This window comes from Meriones unguiculatus, chromosome 2, assembly GCF_030254825.1.
Source record: "Meriones unguiculatus strain TT.TT164.6M chromosome 2, Bangor_MerUng_6.1, whole genome shotgun sequence".
In the NCBI taxonomy this organism is placed as follows: domain Eukaryota; kingdom Metazoa; phylum Chordata; class Mammalia; order Rodentia; family Muridae; genus Meriones; species Meriones unguiculatus.
The window spans coordinates 12,543,784-12,563,379 of NC_083350.1; the positions used below are offsets into that span (position 1 = coordinate 12,543,784).

Consider the following 19,596-nt stretch of genomic DNA (forward strand, 5'->3'; position numbering starts at 1 on the left):
CTCCTGTCTGGGAGGTCTCCACATGCCAGGCTCTTCACACTTACTTTTCAGCCTCTTCTTCCTCAGAGATACCATCTCATAGAGCTGGCGCTCGATCAGCCCATCTGCTCTCTTCTCATCCAGCCAGTTGCTGCAGGGGAAAGTCTGCTGGATGCCGGTGAAGGGGCACAGGACCACTACCTAGGAAGGCAGACAGCAAGTGTCTCCATAATAGGTCCACTGACGGGACCCACCCCAGTGCTCAGCAGCCTCCACAGCACCAATACACAGGTGTCTGTGCTAGGACCTTCAAGGAATGGCATTTTCCATGTTACCTTTCTCACTAAATCTTAATGAAATATACCTCATTCAAGAAAATTTTTGCAGATTAAAAACATAATTTTTTTAAAAAATTATTACTTTAAGAAGTCTTTCATGGCAGCTGCCATTCATCCTCCAATTCCACTAGCTCAGATACCAAATCCTCTCTTCCATACATTGCATCCTTTTTGGACAGCAGATGTCTTCATGTCCATCATAAAATCTGTTGATCTGAGCCAAATGGCCTATTCAGCCCAATTAATTTTTGCAGGAAAAGGGTGAAGCACATAAAAGCTAACCAGTTCCTCTCTGGAGTGCAATATGGAGCCAGATGCCTTCCCCATAGACTTCATTTCTATGGACTTCTGTCTCCTAACGGTTACCAGCCACACTGGTTTAGAGCATGGAGCCTGCCCTCTTTGGCCACTCACTGTGGTTGTCCGGAGAAATGGTCCCGACACACTACCAGAACTCTCTAGGCAAAGAAGACATTACTCTCAAGTTTCTAGATGCGCAGTTTTATCTTCTTTTTAACCTGGAAAGTGATCTGAGCTTCCTCCTGCTCCAGCATCTTTACTAATTATCATTTCATCAGATCCTTGCTGTTTGTTCTTTAAAGGGGTTGCCGTTGGCTGCACCTTCCTCAGCGTGACCCTTAGCCCTCAGATTAGACAATGATAAGGAGTCAGTTCACCAGGAAGAAGGCCTGTGCCTAACAACATGCCTCAAACCACACCCAGAAAAGACAGCTGATTCTAAAAAAAGAAACTGTAATGTCTGCTACTGAGGCGGGAAATTTCAGAAGACCTTTCTTAGCAATAAATAGATCAAACAAGTAAACAATCAAAAGGAAATATCACCAAGGAAATGGAAGATTCACACGTCAAAGGTAATACAATTGAATAAACAAAACCAAAATCTTAAATTCAGCTGTTAGTATGCAAACACATTGTGAGTGTTCTCCAGTGTTGAAAAGGGACATCATAAAAAACGTATTTCATGAGTAAAATCATTTAAAGTATGCTTTGAGAAGATGATTTTAATAAAATAGTATTTCTAGCATTAAAACCAGTGAAAAGAAAGGAAACTTGAGTGACAATGTCACTTGCATAGAAAGATTTCACATTAAATTATAAGGACATGTAAAATTGTAATCCACCGTCACCCAGGTTAGCCTAAAGAAGCAACGCAGCGTTGGCTAAGCATCAGAAAGTGCAGTCAGCCGGTGCAGTGTCTCCACCTAACAAACGAGGAAGAGCATAGGACTAACTCACTATGAACAGAAAACAGCTGTAACAGAGTTCAACCCAGCTCAGAAAACAACTCTTAACATTGAAGAAATAGAAAACAATTCATTTAATCAGTTTAATAACATACACCAAACCCCTCAAACATAATTAATGAAATAAAACATTAGAAGCATTTGCTTTTAACTACAAAACAAAAACTGGAGTGCAAGTCCGTGGTAGAAGTTAGCAAGCATGCTGCCCCAGGCTTGATGTACACGCACGGGGTGGTGGGGAGAGAGAGGAGAAAGAGAGACCCACACACACGTATGCATGCACACGTGTGCATGCACAGATATATCCACATGCATGTACCATCTCACACAGCATTAGAAGCAAGAGTATAGGCTATTCAGCCTTCTGTTCAGCACGCTACTGGAGATCTGAAGCGCACTCCTAATTTAAAAAGAAATTGTAACGCTTGTCTGCTGAAACAGATTCTGAAGACCAATCAAGCTGTGGGAAGACTCGCTGACGGAAAAAGACCTTCAAAGAGTGCATGGAGAAATCATTAAAAATTAACATACAGCTTAAAAGATGATTGTATGTAAACTCGGTGCTGGAAAGTACTTAATCAGCAACAAGGATAGTTTATAAGAGCACTATGACGACATAAATTTTAAGATCTATATGATTACACCTAACAAACTCTTTCCCAAGTTGGTCTTGAACTCGCCCTGCAGCTCAGGCAGACTCCCAAAACAAACCCAAACTCCTTTATTGGAAACTTCTTGGAAAGCACTGATTCTAGTTTCATTGGGGGGGGGGAAAAACCTTCATTTTGCACTGAAAGTGAATCATTGCATCCAAACTTCCTTAATGACAAAGAATTTTCAAGTAAACCCTGGTGGTTCTGGCCTGTAGTGCCAGTACTAGTGAGTCTGCCTGGGCTGCAGAGCAAGCTCAAGGCCAACTTGGGAAACAGTGAGACTCGGCCTAAAAATTTATAAAAAGAGCTACAGTGAGGGGGGAAGGGAAGGAGAGATGGAGAAGGAGACAGAGAGAGGGAGAGAGAGACGGAGAGGGGGTGGAAGGGAGAAGACGGCTAGGAGCCCTGCCTAGCTTGCACGAGGCCCTGGTATACTTCCTTGCACCCTCCGTTTCCCAACCTAAATGTAAAAAATGTGTTAAGTAGGCATAGTCTTTAGAAAACTGACTCAGTCAGTGGATCTGGGTTGAAGTTCAGGAAAACATTAAATCAAGAATGTCAGGAGACTCTTAAGATTTACTTAGTTATATGTTGACATTTTGCCTGTGTGTGTTTATGAACCATGTATATGTGGTGCCTGTGGAGGCCAGATGAGGGCATCCAAATGCCTGGAACTGGAGTTACAGAGAGTTGTAAGCCACTACATGGGTACTGGGAACCAAACCCAGGCCCACTGCAAAAGCAGTGAGTGCGCTTAACTGCTGACCCATCTCTCCAGCCCCTGACCCCAGATTTTTATAGCTTTAAGATAAATAGGCTTCTTCCAACATTACAAGAAGCATTAAACATGGGAATGGCTGAAAAACTGATTACAATTTCTCTCCTCTCCTCCTTCTTTGTGAGACAAAGTCCAATTCTGTAACTACCTCAGGTTGGCCTGAAACTCAGTGTCAAGGCCTTCTACAGGCCCATACGTATGTTTTAATTCTTTTGTGGATAGTTTCATAAGCCGAGGGGAAACACCAGGAGCTATGTAACCTATAAGTGGCAGGCAAGCACCTATGGTACCCTATACTGGGTCTGGAGACAGTGTCCACTCCCATAAGTCTCTACTAACAAGACAAAAATGGGTGGATATGATCTTGTACAAGGCATTACCATGTACTCTATAACTGGCTTGTTCAAGAGAAGTGGAAAATAGGACTATTCTAGTCAGGTTCCGCTAGAGAACAGAACTGAGTAAATATATATATACATGGATGAATATAGATACATATATATATATACATGGATGAACATCTACACACATGTGTATATACATATACACACATATGCATACATATATACATGTGTATATTAAATGAATTTGTGTGTATACATATGTGAATATATGTGTATGTGTCGATGTATGTGATTTTTTTCAGGGTGGCTCACAGGCGGTGGTCCAGCCAGGCCAACAATGGCTGTCTACTAACAGAAAGTCCAAAACCCCAGTAGTTTCTCAGTTTATGAGGCTGGATGTCTCAGCTGCTCTTCAGTATACACTGGATACCAAAGAAGTAGGTTCTAGTGCCAGTAAAGGAATGGATTTTCCAGAGAGAGTAAAGGCAAAAAGGCAGAGAGCAAAGAGCTTCTGTCCTTGTCCTTCACACGGGCTGCCGCCAGAAGGTGTGGCCCAGGGTTAGGGGTGGGGCTTCCTACCTCAAATGATCCAGTTAACTGAAAATCCCTAAAATCCCTCACAGGTGTGCGCAGCAGCTTGTTTTTAGTTGATTCCAGGCGTGGTTGTGTTGACAGCTGAGAGCAACCGCCACAAGGATGCAGGGGAGAGTTTGCACTTAAAAGTTAAAGAAGTAGTTGAACCAGAGAACGCTCCTATGTTGGCACCTTACCTTCTCACAGTACCAGCCTCGGTTGACGCCCACATTGCCGTGCCCGATGGAGACCCGGCTCAGGGGGCTGAGGAGGACAGCCAGATCGATGTGAAAGATGTCTGTGCGGCCCCTGTCAAACACGCCACCCTCCAGGAAGATCTTCCCGCTGTTCTTACTCCCTCTGGCTCCATACATGACCAGGTAGATTTTAGACTTGGTTCCAGCTCCACGGATATCTCCAGTGAAGACAGTGACAATGTAGCTTATGGCTGGCATGGAAAGAGAGGCAAAAAAAAAAAAAAAAAAAAAAAAAAAAAAGAGGGTTCAAAGCGGCTGCATTGAAATATTCCTGTTTCCATCCTGGCTACAGCACTACTCTGCCACACGCGCCCATGTCCACTCACATTTTTTTCACTCAGACCAGTCTCCTCACAATCTCATTTTGCTTTTCAACATTGTGTTAGTATATGTGAGGTTATACTAACCACATCTATTATTTCAGGAAACTGTCAGCACTCATTATGGGAAACAGAGAAGAGGGAAGTTGAGCTGCTTAAAAATAGTACTGATTATTAATGTAATTACCATGTGTATATTTTTAATAGCTGCTAGATAAATTTTGTTATGTCTAATCAAATTATAATAGTCAGGTCCATTGATGGAGATTTATATCAGCACTATCTCGTTCATTTAGCTTGCTTTTTTGCTGAAAATATAACATTTGAGAAAGGGCACTAACAGCTTCCTCGTCACCTGGGCTGAGGAAGAGGGAGAGGCACAGTAAGTTGGGTCATCTTGGGTTTTGATCAGTTGGGAGGAATTGTGAGTGCTTGGAATTCTGCAGAAGAACTGCCAGGGCTAAATAAACTCCTAAATAGGGCAAAAAGAACAAAGCAAGGCACAAGTATTTGAAACAGAAACTCTGTTAAAGGCTTGCTGGCACTTTTTTATTCTGTCCCAGGATTTAAGAACAAAGAAAACAGCAAACATGGCAGGGAGTCAGGGGGCAGGCAGGCATGGAGATGAAGATGTCCAGAAAACAGAAGGCATAGTGTTAGCAAGAGTGAACCATGGGCAGAGGCAGCAGGGGAGACAGAGGCACTGCAAAGTGGTGGGGGAAATGGTGTCATCGAGTCTCCTGGTGGCAAAACTGGAGCCAATGTGTAGTGCAATCTGCATGTCACCCTACAAAACTCTGGCTGTGCCTCCAGTCAAGAGAGATGGCCTTCGGGGGAGGGGCAAGTTCTCAGATGTATACAACACGCATGCTTTTTCTAAAACTCCAAAGACCACCTCGGCCAGGCTTAGGATGGAGGTTTCCTATGGTAGGAGGACTTGAGGCAGACCAAATACCAAGTCTGTCTTCCATAAGCTCTGTGACCCTGGAGAGCATTCTTAACTTCTACACGCCTCTGATTACCCACCTCACGATCTCAACAAGAAAATGCCTATGTTGATGGTGGCCATGGGGATTAAATAAAACACAAGAGGGTCACAAATTCTCCTTATGGCTTCCTCCTTTAGTTCCTTCTACCTACAGCTAGCAATGTCTAGGGCCATTACCTTCTCTCCTCAGATATCAACAGTCTTGGCTGCAGCAGAGAGAACCAGACCATTTTCTGGGGCAGCCAAGATGCTGTCTTCAAACCCAGCTGGCTCCTGCCTGAGCACAGTACGGGCACGGTCGTGAGCCCACAGGCACGGACACTGACTCTCCAGAAAGGACGATGCAGCTGGGTCCTCACCTCTCTCCAGCCTACCTGTGGTCTCAGCTCCACCCACTAAGATGTCTCTTTGGATTTTCCCGTCATCTTCGTCCAGTGCCAGCCAGCGGTTAAGGGGGAAATCATACTTCCTTTTGTTCCCAATATCTTCAATGATAATCTGAGAGGCAGAAGAGAGGAGGGAAAGTGCCTGAGCGTCATTGAGGACGCAACTGCTAATCTACAGCCCCGTCCAGTCATGGAGAATACTCTAAGAACACGCCCGCGTGTCCTCACATCTCAAAAACGGCTGATCACAGGACACAGCTGCCACTAGGAAATCCTCGCAAAGCCATCCAGGGATGATTATCGATCACCACTCTCGAATCTCTTGCCACTAGTTTCCCACTGCTTGAAGGCATTTTAGAGAACTGAAGCAAAAAGTGTATCAGGATACGCTCAGTGAGTTGGGACGAAGGAAGGGGGTTGGGGGGCAGGTCTGGTTTTGAGAAGACGATGGCTTCTCTCTGCTGAAGGTTGGACTTCTGACCTTATTGGGAAGCAGAGTCTCTTCAAGGGGAACTGTGGGCTGAAATCAGGACAAGGAATCCTGGGACATGGTGGTCATGTCAGAAAACATTGACAGCTGCCAGGGAGGCAAATGTCAGTGGCCATACAGCAAGCCTCTCCACCAAAACAACCATATAGCTGGGGTGGTGAAGCCATGTTATCTATAACATATCTAGAACATCCTAAAGAGATGGAAATACCCTCCAACTGTTCCTTTTGGATACAGCTATAAAACAGGACTAGAAAAACAGATATACTCTATGATGAACAGTGAAAGCATACACCATAGAGAGAGAGAGAGAGAGAGAGAGAGTGCTGAAAAGCAAGAACCATTATCTGGAAGGAATATTCTCCACTTATCAACAAGCCCACAAGAAAAGCAGATCTTCTGAGAGGCATGAGGGAAAGAGAATGAGCTCTTTTGGGGAGACTGAGTCCAAGAAGGGACCTGTCCCTGGTTAAGTACACTGTATTCTATGGATTCAGGGACATATCCCAAGGCAAGACTTTCCAATGTGAAGGCCAAGAAGGATAAGACATCCCCTAAGGGAGGACATCCCCTAAAATGGACAGGAAAGCATGAAACTGCCAAGCAGTGGTGGTTTCTTGTTTATCCTCCCTAAAATGGGCCACAGATACATCCAATGACCCTGGGCTTCCTCCACGAAGGCTCAGAACAACCTGAGTAAAAACATGGAGTGGCCTTGAAGTCACCCCAGCCCCCCTTCTTTCATCCCAAATCACTGAGCATATCCTGTTTAGGTCACTGTGGAGTGTCAGGTGTGACTAAATATCTCCCTGCTCAGTATGGGAGTCACTTCCATCACTTTTACATAGTCTGGTTGAGTAGGACTCTGTTCTTCACAGATGAGGGAACCACACACACACACAGAGCAATTAGGAGAGTCCAGAGGTTCATGGTAGAGACTTGGAGGATAATTAGGCCCCGGGCTTGATGAGAGAACTAGGATTCTAGAAGTTCTAACAAGGTCAGTCTTGGAGGCAGGACGGCAGGAGGTCAGCATGGATGGACAATGACGTAAGCAGCAGAGTAGGCTCAGTTTCAGGCCTCTGAGGATCCAGACATTCCCCTCCCGTGCCTCAGACTGCACACAAACAACTGAACCTACCTTGGACAGGAACCAACCTGCAGAGCCCCCCTTGTTGTTGTGGCCCACATTGATCTTCATCAGCTGCCCCAAATCCGGGGCATCCAGCATGAACTTGTCTTCGGCTCCCTTTTCAAAGTTATCCTTTTCATTTTCCAGCCTACGCTCTCCTAAATGCATAGACACAAGAAAGTTTAAAAAAAAAAAAAAAGACACACAGAAGAGAATAAAGAAGAACCTTAATGGTCCACCCACTGAAAGAGCTCTTACAAAGTCCAGGGCAGCTCCCTGCTGGGATCTAACAGCTCCTTCCATCCCTCCAGCCTCTGGAAAAGCTCTGTTGGCCTCCTGTGCTGCTGGTGCCTGGGTCTCATAACTGGATTTCTCATTTCATCCTTATTCTGCAGCCTTTGCCCCTGTGAACCACACTGTACCCCTATCCTACGACTTGAGGTCCCATCTTAACTTTTGCTTGTCCTAACCCAGAGCCGTGGGTGTGGTATAGGGGCTGCTGCTGGGATCCTGACCACTTTGCTCACTGCTCTGCTGGACGCAAAGCCAGTGACTGTCAGCAGACACCGTTTGTGTCTGTCGTGGATCTTCATCTTACTCCTTGCTACAACCCAACAAGGACGCAATGTTTAACTTGCTCCTGCAAATGAAGAAACTGAGACTTAGAAATAAATGCTTTGTCCCTTTCTAACCCATTACGCTGTTTTGCGATTCTCTGTTGTACCATAAGTACACAAGTTAGTCTTTCTCATCTCATCAAAGCACCAACTTTTGGCTCAAATCTTTCCATGGTTTCTCTTTTCTAAATTGACATTTTGACACCCAGAAAGACAGAAAAAAGTTACCAGTATTCAGGTACCGCCACCCAGATGTGAGGGACAGGGCAGTTGCTAACATTTTGTCTAGTTTGCTTCAGCTCCTTCATATTTCTACAAAAGATTTATTTGTTCTCATTTCATGTGTGTGAGTGTTTGGCCTGCACGTATGTAAGTTCACTTCGTGTGTGGCTGGAGCCCAAGGGAGCCAGAAGAGAGTGCTACGGCCTGTGGAACTGGGTTGTCAGCAACCACATGGGTGCTGGGACTAGAACTCAGGTCCTCTGCAAGAGCAGCCAGTGCTCTTGAGCCCTGAGCCATCCCTCCCGCCCCAAGGCCTTTCACTTATTTTATTTTATTTTTTTAAGGAAACAAACCTAGTAGACATGCCTAGGCTTCCCTGTTGTTCCCTCCCTCCTACCCTCCCCCTCACATCTAGATCTCCCTGAGACATAGGCCACTTGTGGCCATTTCTGATTTCTATGTAAACGAGGACGTAAGTGCGGATCTCTCTACCTCAAGTCCTTCATCTTCACAGTGGGGCTGTCAACAGTGACTGTGTCTCTAGGCGTCTGTGTGTGAGATCTGCTACCTTCCTCCACACCACACACTGCCCCAGAGCACAGGCACCAGCACTGCCAGCGCTGCTGGGATTGCTGACATCACCACGGGCAGGCCCTTGTGGAGTATCTTCCCAGCTGCCCGCACTCTGTTGACAGTGCCCTGTGGATGCTGGTGACCGTTTGTTCTTGACTGTCACAGTCAAGCGATGGCAGCGCCGCTCTGCATTCTCCTGGTGTGCGTTCAAGTTGTTACTGACCTTACATCGCAAACATCACTGAGGTGACAGCTCCGTGCCCTTCCTCTGCACACTAGTAAAAGCCGGCTGCACACACAGGCGCATGGACAGCTGTTAACCTGCTGTGTGCTCATCTTCAGCTTGTCAGGCAACACTGCTCTCCAAAATGCCTATACCATGCTAATTCCCACCAGCAATATATTATAATATAATATATAATATATATACATATATATATTCTGCGTGATTTAGGCAATGTGCCTCAGTCATTTTTATTCTAATATCTTTTGCTCCATTTTTAATTTCCCTATTTTCCCTCCCCATTCCCTCCATCTCTGTTTTCCTTCAGAAAAGGGCAGGCCTCCTTCTATCTTTTAAATTTTTCTTAGACTATTCTGTTGTTTATTTTCTGTGGGGTGTGTGCATGTACATGTGTGTGTTATGTGTGCAAACGTGTGTGCATGTGAGTACTTGTGTAAATGCTTGTGTGTGCTTCTCATAAATTGCCTATCTAAATTAAAATTAAAATTCCTTTCAAGAATTCTGATAAATTTCACATTTACGTCTTTAGCTCATTGGGAAGTTATTTCTGTACATTGTGAAAAATAAGAATCTAGTTTCATCTTTTCTCAGATGGCTAGACAGTTCTTTCTTCTGCTCTGTTGGGTAATTTTATTTGCCCTTCTTCTCATACCACAGTGTTCTAGTTTTTGAAGACCTGTGACTGGTTGATGAGACGGCTCCATTCATAAGGCCATTTGCTGCTAAGCTGGGCAACCTGAGTTCAGTTCCTGGGACACACACAATGGGAAACAAGAAGCAACTCACAGAAGATGTCCTCCCACCTCCACACCTATGCCTTGGCGCATGTGTTACTCACACACACACTAAACAAACTGAATAAATGTAGTTTAAATTTTTAAAAATACCAACACCATCTTAATTTCTGTCAGGGCAAGTATCTCACGTGACTATTATTGTTCCTACTATTTTCTATCCATTTTTACTTATTACAGCTACTTGTTCTGTATGTGGGGGAAGCGTGCACATGTGGCCGTCAGAGGAAAAGTTGAAGGGGTCAGGTCTTCTTTCCCACCCTGCGGTCCCAGGGTCGGAGCGCAGGTTGTCCTGTTTGGCGGCAGGTACCTTTACCTGCTGAGTCATCTCTCGGCCCTTTCATACTGTTCTCATTCCTCAAAATTATGTTGACAACATTTAGTTCTTTATGGTTCAACATCTGAATAGCCCCCTAAGCTTTGGTTGTTGGCTTTTAGGAATTTGACTGCAATAGCATCACTCTTATAAAAAAAGGACCAAGGAAAATTAGCATCTTAGTAAATTTGAATCTTTTCTCATCCATGGGTACATCGCTTCTTTTATTTGTATATTGTTGTGCCATTCAAAACCCTGTATTTCCCAGAAAGCTCTTTCTTTAGAGTCATTTTTATGTACTAATTTCTAATGTAAATAGTATGTTTTTACACTAAACATTTAAATTGTTTGTTGTTTTAATAATTTTTAAAATTTATCTTTAATCTATTATTTTTAGTAAACTTTTGATTTTGTTGGTTCTGGTGATTTTTAACCTATATAAATCCTCCTGTATTTGGTAGGTGGTATTGTTTATGAAAACGAAAGCTTGTTAATGGCTCATTGTACCTCATACCTATAATCCCAGCATTCAGATGGTTGTGGCAGTAGCATCACTATTATATCAGAAGGCCTACAGAAAGGAAGAGCAGACAGAGGGAGAGAGAGGGAGGGAGAGAGGAGGCGAGAGAGAGAGAAAGGGAAAGAGAGAGAAAAATGAGACAATGGAAAAACAAAGGGAAGAGGAGAGAAAGGAAGGGATGAAAGGGCAGGGAAAAAGGTGAGGAGGGAAGGGAAGGGGAGGGGAAGTAAGGGAAGGGAAAGGAAAAGAAAAGAGAAAAACATTTGTTCTTTTATTATCAATTATTAAAGCTTTCATTTCTTCTTTTGTGTCTGAAATTCTTTTTTTCTTCTTTTTTCTTTTTTTTATATTTTTATTAATTACAGTTTATTCATTTTGTTTCCCACCTATAGCTCCCTCTCTCCTCCCTTCCCAATCCCACCCTCCCTTCCTCTTCTCCAACCATACTCCTTCCCCAGTCCACTGATAGGGGAGGTCCTCCCCTTCCTTCTGATTCTAGTCTATCAGGCCTCATCAGGAGTGTCTGCATTGCCTTCCTCTGTGGCCTGGTAAAGTTGCTCCCCATCAGGGGGAGGTGATCAAAGAGCAGGCCAATGAGATTATGTCAGAGACAGTCCCTGTTCCCATTACTATGGAATCCACTTGGACAATGAACTGCCATGGGCTACATCTGTGCAGGGGTGCTAGGTTATCTCCATCAATGGTCATTGGTTGGAGTATCAGTCTCAGAAAAGACCTCTGTGCCCAGATTTTTTGGTTCTGATGCTCTCCTTATGGAGCTCCTGTCCTCTCCAGGTCTTACCCACTTCTTTCATAAGATTCCTTGCACTCTGCCCAAAGTTTGGCTATAATTCTCAGCATCTGCTTTGATACTCTTAACGGAAGAGCCTTTCAGAGGCCCTGTGTGGTAGGCTCCTGTCCTGTTCCCTGTTTTCTCCCTCTTCTGATATCCACCCTCTTGGCCTTTCTGAATGAGGACTGAGCATCTTAGCCAGAGTCCTCCTTTTTTATTAATTTCTTTAGGTGTACAGATTTTAGTATGTTTATCCTATATGTCTAATATCCACTTATGAGGGAGTGTATACCCTGGGTGTCTTTCTGATTCTGGGATACCTCATTCTAAAGCTTTCATTTCTTTTTCTTGTCTTTTTTTTTTCTGGCCTTAGCTTCCTAGTATTGTGATGAATACAAGCCATAATTAGCCCAAATATATCTATGATAATTCTGGTTTTTTTTCTTTTGTAATATACTACTGTGATAAAAATCAATAAATAGACTAACTAATGTTAAATTGCTGTTGACTTCCTGGAATAAATCTAGTAGAACAGGACATTCTTATCATTTATCTATATATTTACTAACAAATTTAGTGTGCTAATATCTTATTTAGGTTTGGGTTTTTTTTCCTTCATAAAAGAATGTAACCTATATATTTCTCTCTTCATCTTACCTGCCTGACATTTTCATCAAATTCATTAAATGAACTAGATGCACTAGCTTTTTCTTTTCTTTGAAATGATTTGTAGAGGATGGACACGAACTATCTCTTAAACATTTGGTAGATTTTCACATAAACAATGTGTGGTTCTGATGTGCTGGTTGATTTGTAATGGGTGTTCTCATTGCTTTCGTGTTGGAACCTGGCTTCTGCGAGCTCTCGAGACAATCAAACCTTACAGGATGCTGAGATGAAGGGCCAGGGTACGGCACGGAGTGGCATGCACAGGGCGTGGAGCGCCGCTTCTTACCAGGCCAAGGGAGGACCCTGTGCTTTACAGGTATGAATGCTAACACAGAGAGCTGGGATTGGTGATCAAGATTCTTCCAGGTCAATTTTTGTGAGACTCCAACTCCAGGACAGAGAAAATGCTTCTCCAGTGAGGTCTCCGCTGAGACCCCAGTCCCAGGTCAATATCCCTCTCCAGAGTCTGCCATCTTGGCTGCCTCCTGCCCAGATACCTAAAATGAGGCAGGTATCGAGGCTTCCACATCTGCTGTCAGCACTGCTAGCATCCTGCAACATATTCTGTTTCAAATTATATGTCCGATGATGATGATGATGATGGTGGTGGTGATGATGGTGTCGTATAGTGATGGTGATGGTGGTGTCAGTAGCATACCTTTCTTTACTTCTAACAAAGTAGTTTGCCTACATCTTGACCTTGATGGATATGGAATATATGATGCATAGTGTTCATCTTTACATGATAGATATGGATAGTGTTGGTCCAGCTTCTTGGTGAGATTTTCCCAGAGTACTTCATGCTGCTTGATTCATTTCAAATTTCTCCTTTCATATGCTTAAGCTGGATTTATTTATTTTTAATATAATATGAGACAATCTTTTATGAAAGCAAATCATGTTAACAGCTTAGGTTGGCCTCAAACTCAGATTCTCCTGTGCCTCCTTTGAAGTTCTGGGATTCTAAGTGCTCCTGGCAAGACTGCCTTCTCTTCAGTAACAGGTTTTCCCTGCTCTTGCGATAACCAATGTATTTATTTTTGCTGTCAGTTATGTTTTCTCATTGTTTCTTTTGGAGATACTGAATGCTTGGCTCATTATTCTCTTTTATTCATTCTATTCACTTATAGATTATACATTTCTGCTTTGGGTATTTACTTTTATAATTTTAATACTCACATGTAGCTTAGTGAAATCTGCGGTTCACAGTTTAACTCCTCTGGAGGTGGAGAGATGAATAATATACAAAGTCTACATAATGCTTTAGCCAATTTTCTTCTCAAATATCGATCTTAAACATTTTGGGTAAATATTTCTTCTTGTCCCTTGTGTTGGTCACTGTTATGTTTTATGGTTGATTCTTGCTTAGATATGTTACATGGCTATCAATGTTTTGTTCACTTTTGTGTGTAAAAGAGGGGCAGAGTCTTCCTTCATATGTAAGGTAAGCTGGCCTTGAACTTAATATATAGCCCAGGATAACCTGAAACTCTTGTTTCTATTGCTTTGGTCTCCCAAGTGCTGAAATTTATAGGTACGATACACCACACCAAAAAGTACATTCTAGTGGCTATTTAAGCATGGGTGTGGGACACATATCCATTCTCTTTGCTAGAATAAAAACTTGTTCATTTTCCCTCCTCACCTGAAATAATTTATGGAATGTACGGTTGACATGCATTCTTGCTGAGAATATTAAAGGTATGGTTACATGAATTTTTAACCTCTGTTACAATTGTTGATGATAGCAGCGTTTCATTTGTCTGGATAGAATTTTCACGAAGTGACCCGCCAAATCTGCTTTCTCTCAGAGCTTTCTCTTTGACTTTGGTTTTACACAGTAATATAGATTCCTTCATAAACTCTAGTCCATGAGTCTTTTAGCTACTTTAAACTGACAATTCAGACATGCTGGGCCTTTTTAAAAAATAAAACTTCTGGCCATTATCTATTTGAATATTTCTTCCAACATTCTCTGCTTCTGGAACTCCTACCCAACTTCTACCAGATCTCCCTTCCTCCCCCGCTCTCATGGCTTCCCATGGCTTCTTCCCAGCCCTTTCTGTCTGTGTGCCACCTGAGGGTTTGCCCAGAGGCTCACAGTTCGTTCATTCTCTCTTCGGCGTCCTTGGTTGCTTTGTCTGGCTCACCTGCCAGGTGCACATCTTTGGTGCCATCTTTTCATTTCCTGTGCTTTGGTTTGGTTCTCTTTTCGAATGTGCTGTTTTTAATGGTGCTGTAACCTTTTCAATGCCTTCTTTCATGCTGTTAACAGTTTTTAAAACTTTAAGTTATAGCTTCTCCCATACCCCTCCATTATCTGAAAAGCCTGGGAATCTCATTCTGGTTGTTGTGTGGATTACAGCTTCATCATGGTGGATCATGTCCTTAAGTGTTTTAGAGTTTTGGAAAATAAACTCACTCTAAGACTTCATTTGTGGGAATCTTATGCAGTCTTGGAAAGGTTTTGCACAGTGCTAAAGGTTTTTGCTATGGTTTTGTTGTTGTTTGTGTGTTTTGAGACAGGGTCTATTGTAGAGCCCTGACTGACCAAGAGCTCACTGTGTAGACCAGGTTGGTCTAGAACTCACAGAGATCACCCTGCCTCTGCCTCCTGAGTGCTAATTAAAGGCATGTGCTACCGCATCCAACTTGAACCAAATATTCTTGTGTGAGGAGGAACTATGAAATCACACACGTAGTGTAACAATCAGACTTCAAGCTCCACACAGCATAGATTTGCAGTTGATTTGTTTTTAATTTTTAGCTATTGCAGAGATGCAGCGACTCTGCCCGTGAGCCATTGGTCTGCATTTTCACTGAAGTTTCTCCAGGGCTCCTGACTTCATGTGTGGTTCTAATTTCAATTTCTTGCCTCATTCAGGACCTCTGTCTCATTTCTGGCCCCCAGGGAGCATACAAACCTGTCTTCTAGATTGACGAGAATGACAGCCCTCCTTGTAGGAGCCACAGGGTCAGTGCATAGCTAATACTTTGGTTTTGAGTCTTTCCTTCATGCCTGGTACCTGAAGAGTTTCCTTTTTTTTTTTCATTCAGAAATACATGTTGAATTATTTGATGTATTCTACCCCAAATTTACTGTCTGTAACTTTTCTGGCTCTTGTGTTTTCCCACTAAATTGACAGAAGTGACAGAAAAACACCTGTCTCCACCTGTGACCAGTGCTCCGTCCTAGTGCCTGCAGCTGTGTCTGTGTGCAGCTGCTGCTTCACCTGTGAGGCCAGGTTAATCCCACCCATCCCTCCGTCACACTCTGCATTATCCCACGCCACTACGATGACTTACATTATGCCCCAATGCAGTCCACAAAAGCACAGAGCTTATGACAGTTAAGGCATAAAGAAATTAAGTGAGAGTGAGCTCCTAGGGATGTGAAATTTGGGGTTTTTTCATGGTTTTGGATACAATTTTAATCAGCCCAAATCCAGGCTTATCATCATTCTAAAACCACACACACACAGAGAGAGAGAGACAGAGAGAGCACGTTTTGAAAACCTATCACACACACACACACACACACACACACACACACATACATTCAACCACACAAAGTAGATACCCTGCTGTTTGAGACTAACCATGGCAAATCACAGCATGAGAAGAGAGCTGCTAAACAGAAGGACCAACGCACGGGAGGGGCTGGAGCTGCCTACCTCAGCTGGGATTATAAGAAACAGCTGTTCTAGGGAGCAGTGCTGGGCATGGCTTGTGAGAAAAGGATTCAAACCCATTACCTGTGTCTCCATACTCTCCAAAGATATTGATGAAGACATCAGCATCTGTCCCTGCACCCAGCACATCACCAGTGTACACCTTGATTTCATACTTGTTTCCTGGGAACAAGAACAGAGAAAATCTTGCCTCATTAGGACCCCGAGAAGAGAAAACCACAGGCACATACACAGCTACAAAAGCATCCATCCTTCCCACAGATGTCCGGAGGATAATGAATTATCAGCATCACTGTCACTGTCATTACTGTCAATAACAGCACAAGAAAAAAGTCACTTACGGTTGGCTTCAAAAGGCCATCACTAAGCTCTGTAATACTCAAGTCATAGGTAAAAGAGACATTCTGTTTTCATCTAACACATTCCCAAATGGCCACCCCGAAACAACATCTACCATCGTATCTCCCTGAACTACTGCAATGACTCTAGCTGGGTCCTCTACACACCTATCAGATTTTTCTGTCCATTTTCCACACTGTCCATTTTCCACACAGTCACTGGGGCGACTGAATTCTGCAGATAAAAATAAAATTTGTATGTATCGAGGCCATAGGCAGCACAAAAACGAAACTAAAATCGTCAACAGTGGCAGGCAAAACACATGTTAAAAGACCTCTGCTTCCTGCGTCATTGCCACATTCACTAGACAAAAATCAATCCATTGTAACCCCAAACACGGCCTCAGTCATGGCCTCAAATAGGGCAGGGTTAACACTCACTTGACAGTGCTGAGCTCTGGCCAGGTCTTGCCTAAAGGTAGGGAATAAAGGCCAGAAGACAGTATGTATGGTGAGGGCGAGGAGGCTCTTTCAGGTTTTCTCAAATGGCTGAGACAATTCTCCTTTCCTTTTTCCCTTCCTACATAGCTTTTTTGTTCTCTTCCTGCCCCGTTTGCTAAGCTGATTGAAAACTGGTTATTCTAGGCAAGGGCCAGACAGCTGGCCCTTCTGCCCACCACCTCCAGCCTCTGAAGGTATTTGTCCTCTGTCTTCTCCAGCTCTGCTGACATTTGTGTGATGACATCAAGTTTTGCCACCACCTGCCTTGCCCTGTCTATCGTTGCCTGAATGTAAGTCTCTCATTTCCTCTGAAACTTAAAAAAGAGGATACATTCAAGATGTCTTTCCTCCTCCCTCTCCCTCCTTTCTTCACTCCCTTCCACATCCCCTAGTGCACTGCTAAACCTTCAGGCTGTGTGTTGGAATGCAAACTGAACCTGGTTTCCTGAAACTTGAAGTCCCACGGAAGTTGTTGAGGGCAAAGAACTAAGGAGAAAACTCTACGCCTGCCCATTTCCCACCTCCAGAATTCTCTGTTGCACAGGGTCAGCCTGGAGAGGCCATGTACCACAGAATCTGAAAGGGGCACACAGAGGGCACCCTTCTCCCTCCAGTGCATGGCAGTCGGTCTTTGCCGGTGGAAACATGATGCTTGTAATAGATGGTGTTTCCACTCCACAATCCTCACTCAGTTGAGGCCCACAGAGTAAGAGACAGGGCTCTTCCGATCCTGAGGTCGGCAACTGAGGGCTCGGGGAGGAACAGTCATCATCAGAATCTACCTCCACTTTCTCAATCATGAATACACCTTGACATAGCAGCTGGAACCAGAGCCCTTCAGAAGACACCAGGCCCAGTGAGCCTATGGGAACTGGCTTGACCCTTGGGCCTCGAGCTGCCTGGAGAGTGGGTTAAAGCACCTTCATGAGGGGTTTCTAGTCGTGTGGTTGTAAGGAAGGCTTTAGTCAAAGCCAATCGATTCTGTTCTCATCACCTCCAAGTTTCAGAGGCACCAAACACCATGACCAAGGCAACTTAGAGAAGAAAGAATTGGTGGGGGTGGGGGGAGCAGGGGGCCTATGGTTCCAGAAGGATCAGAGTCCACGGAATCAAGGCAGCAAGAGGCAGAAACAGCTGAGACTTCACAGCTCAAACCACAAGCAGGAAGCAAAGAGAGCACACTCGAAAGGACACAAATCCTTACCTTCTCAAAGCCTGTCTCTAGTGACGTAATGCCTCTAACAAGTCCACACCCCCTAAGCCTCCTGAAACAACTCCACTAGTTGGGGGCCAGTATTCAAATGCTTGAATCTATGGGGGTGGGCATCTCATACCACCTTTGCCAGAAGGCAAGAAAGACCCTGCTTAGTGATAGCAAGATTGCAGGTCACTGCAGCTGGTCATGACAAGGTGGCTGTTTCCAAGCTCCTCACAGTAAGGAGAGTCAGTGGGAGGTCACAGGCATTGTGGAGCAGAGGTAGGAAAAGAGACATAGGGAGTCATTTGTAGAAAGATTGTTCTGAGTCATTCCAGGATGCAGAATTGACATGCCTGGGCCAGATCGTAAGGAGGGCATTTTAACTCTTCAAGTTTTTTGAACAGAAAAAAAAAATGCAGCAAAGGAATGGAGAGCCCTTTGGGTGAGTCCTTCACCCCTAGAGACACCTAAGTAATTACTATGTACCACACAGTTGAGTAGAGAGTCATCTGTCCGAGACTCTGTGCCAGAAATGCCATTTGTGAAAGGCTATGGACACACCCGTCTCCTCCTTCCTGAAGAAGGAAGCCGAGAGACCAAGGGAACCATCAGTTAAAAAAAAAAAAAAAAAAAAAAAATCAGAAAAGTGCCTGATAGGGTATGTTTTGGGAGTGTGGACCATTTGATCTCCATTCAGTGACTTGCCAGCACAAGGAAAGCCTGGGAGGCGGGAGCCAAAATGGGGCTTCAGGAACACTGTGACTGTGCACTGAGGTAGCCTGGGGAGGTAGGAGATCAAGCCGGAATGAAGCAAGAAGAGACAGGCCAAGGCCGGGGCTCAAGAGCCAAGAGCTGGGAGAAGCTTCAGGGCCTTGCCAGCGGAAGTGACAATAGGGATCAAGAAATGAGGTGGACACAGTGGGCGGGGAGGAGTCTTCTGGCCTCTCTGGAGCTCTCTATGCAGCGGTGGGGTTTTGAGACTCTAGCTGGACAGCAGAATTTTGATATTAGGTGACTGCTGGGCCACACTAAGGAAAGGAAGAGAGTGGCCGCAGGGATGAAAAGGTTCACCTTCCAGTGCCACTATTTCAAAGTACCCCAAATGGCCAATGGGGATCACTCACTGCTTTCCGCCTCTTCCTTGTACACATTCCTCTTCTGCAGAGCTCCATGCTAAGTCACCAGTTTCCCAAACAAGGCCCAAGGGCACAGCACCCCAGTGAAACCCTGGCTGGTGACTCAGGGAAATACTGACAAAAGAGCAAGTCTGAGCAAGACCAACCGGTGCGGCAAGGGGAGCCTCCCTCCACGGGCGGATGTGCCCCCAGGTGGCGCTAGGTTTGAACATGAACCGTCCCTTACAGCTTCACATTTTGGTCCCTAAATTCTAGTGCTGTTGTCGGGGAGGTTATATATGAAACCCTAGAGACATGTGGCCACTGTGTTGCAGAAATGTGTCTCTGGGGAGAGGCCTTCAGCGACCCGCTTGTGGTTCTAACCCAAGCTCTCTGCTTTCCAGTCAGCTGCTGTGGGAGGAGCTTCCCACCAGCAGCCAGCCACTTGGCTGTGATGGGCTGAAACACCCTGATCCTGGGAGCCAGTAGCATCTTCTTCCC

The 19,596-nt window shown here is 44.4% G+C and overlaps 1 protein-coding gene across 3 annotated transcripts in view; it reads right to left on the bottom strand.

Annotated features, from left to right (window-relative positions):
• Nucleotides 1–19,596, bottom strand: part of Loxhd1 (lipoxygenase homology PLAT domains 1) — a 150,696-nt gene that overhangs the window by 103,788 nt on the left and 27,312 nt on the right. For all 3 annotated transcript variants that reach the window (XM_060376894.1, XM_060376893.1, XM_060376895.1), the window contains exons 5-9: nt 16,007–16,105; nt 7,513–7,661; nt 5,870–5,993; nt 4,128–4,378; nt 45–180 (exon numbers count right to left, since the gene is read on the bottom strand). In XM_060376894.1, the coding sequence (XP_060232877.1) occupies nt 45–180; nt 4,128–4,378; nt 5,870–5,993; nt 7,513–7,661; nt 16,007–16,105 (759 nt within the window). The remainder of the gene's footprint in view (nt 1–44; nt 181–4,127; nt 4,379–5,869; nt 5,994–7,512; nt 7,662–16,006; nt 16,106–19,596) is intronic.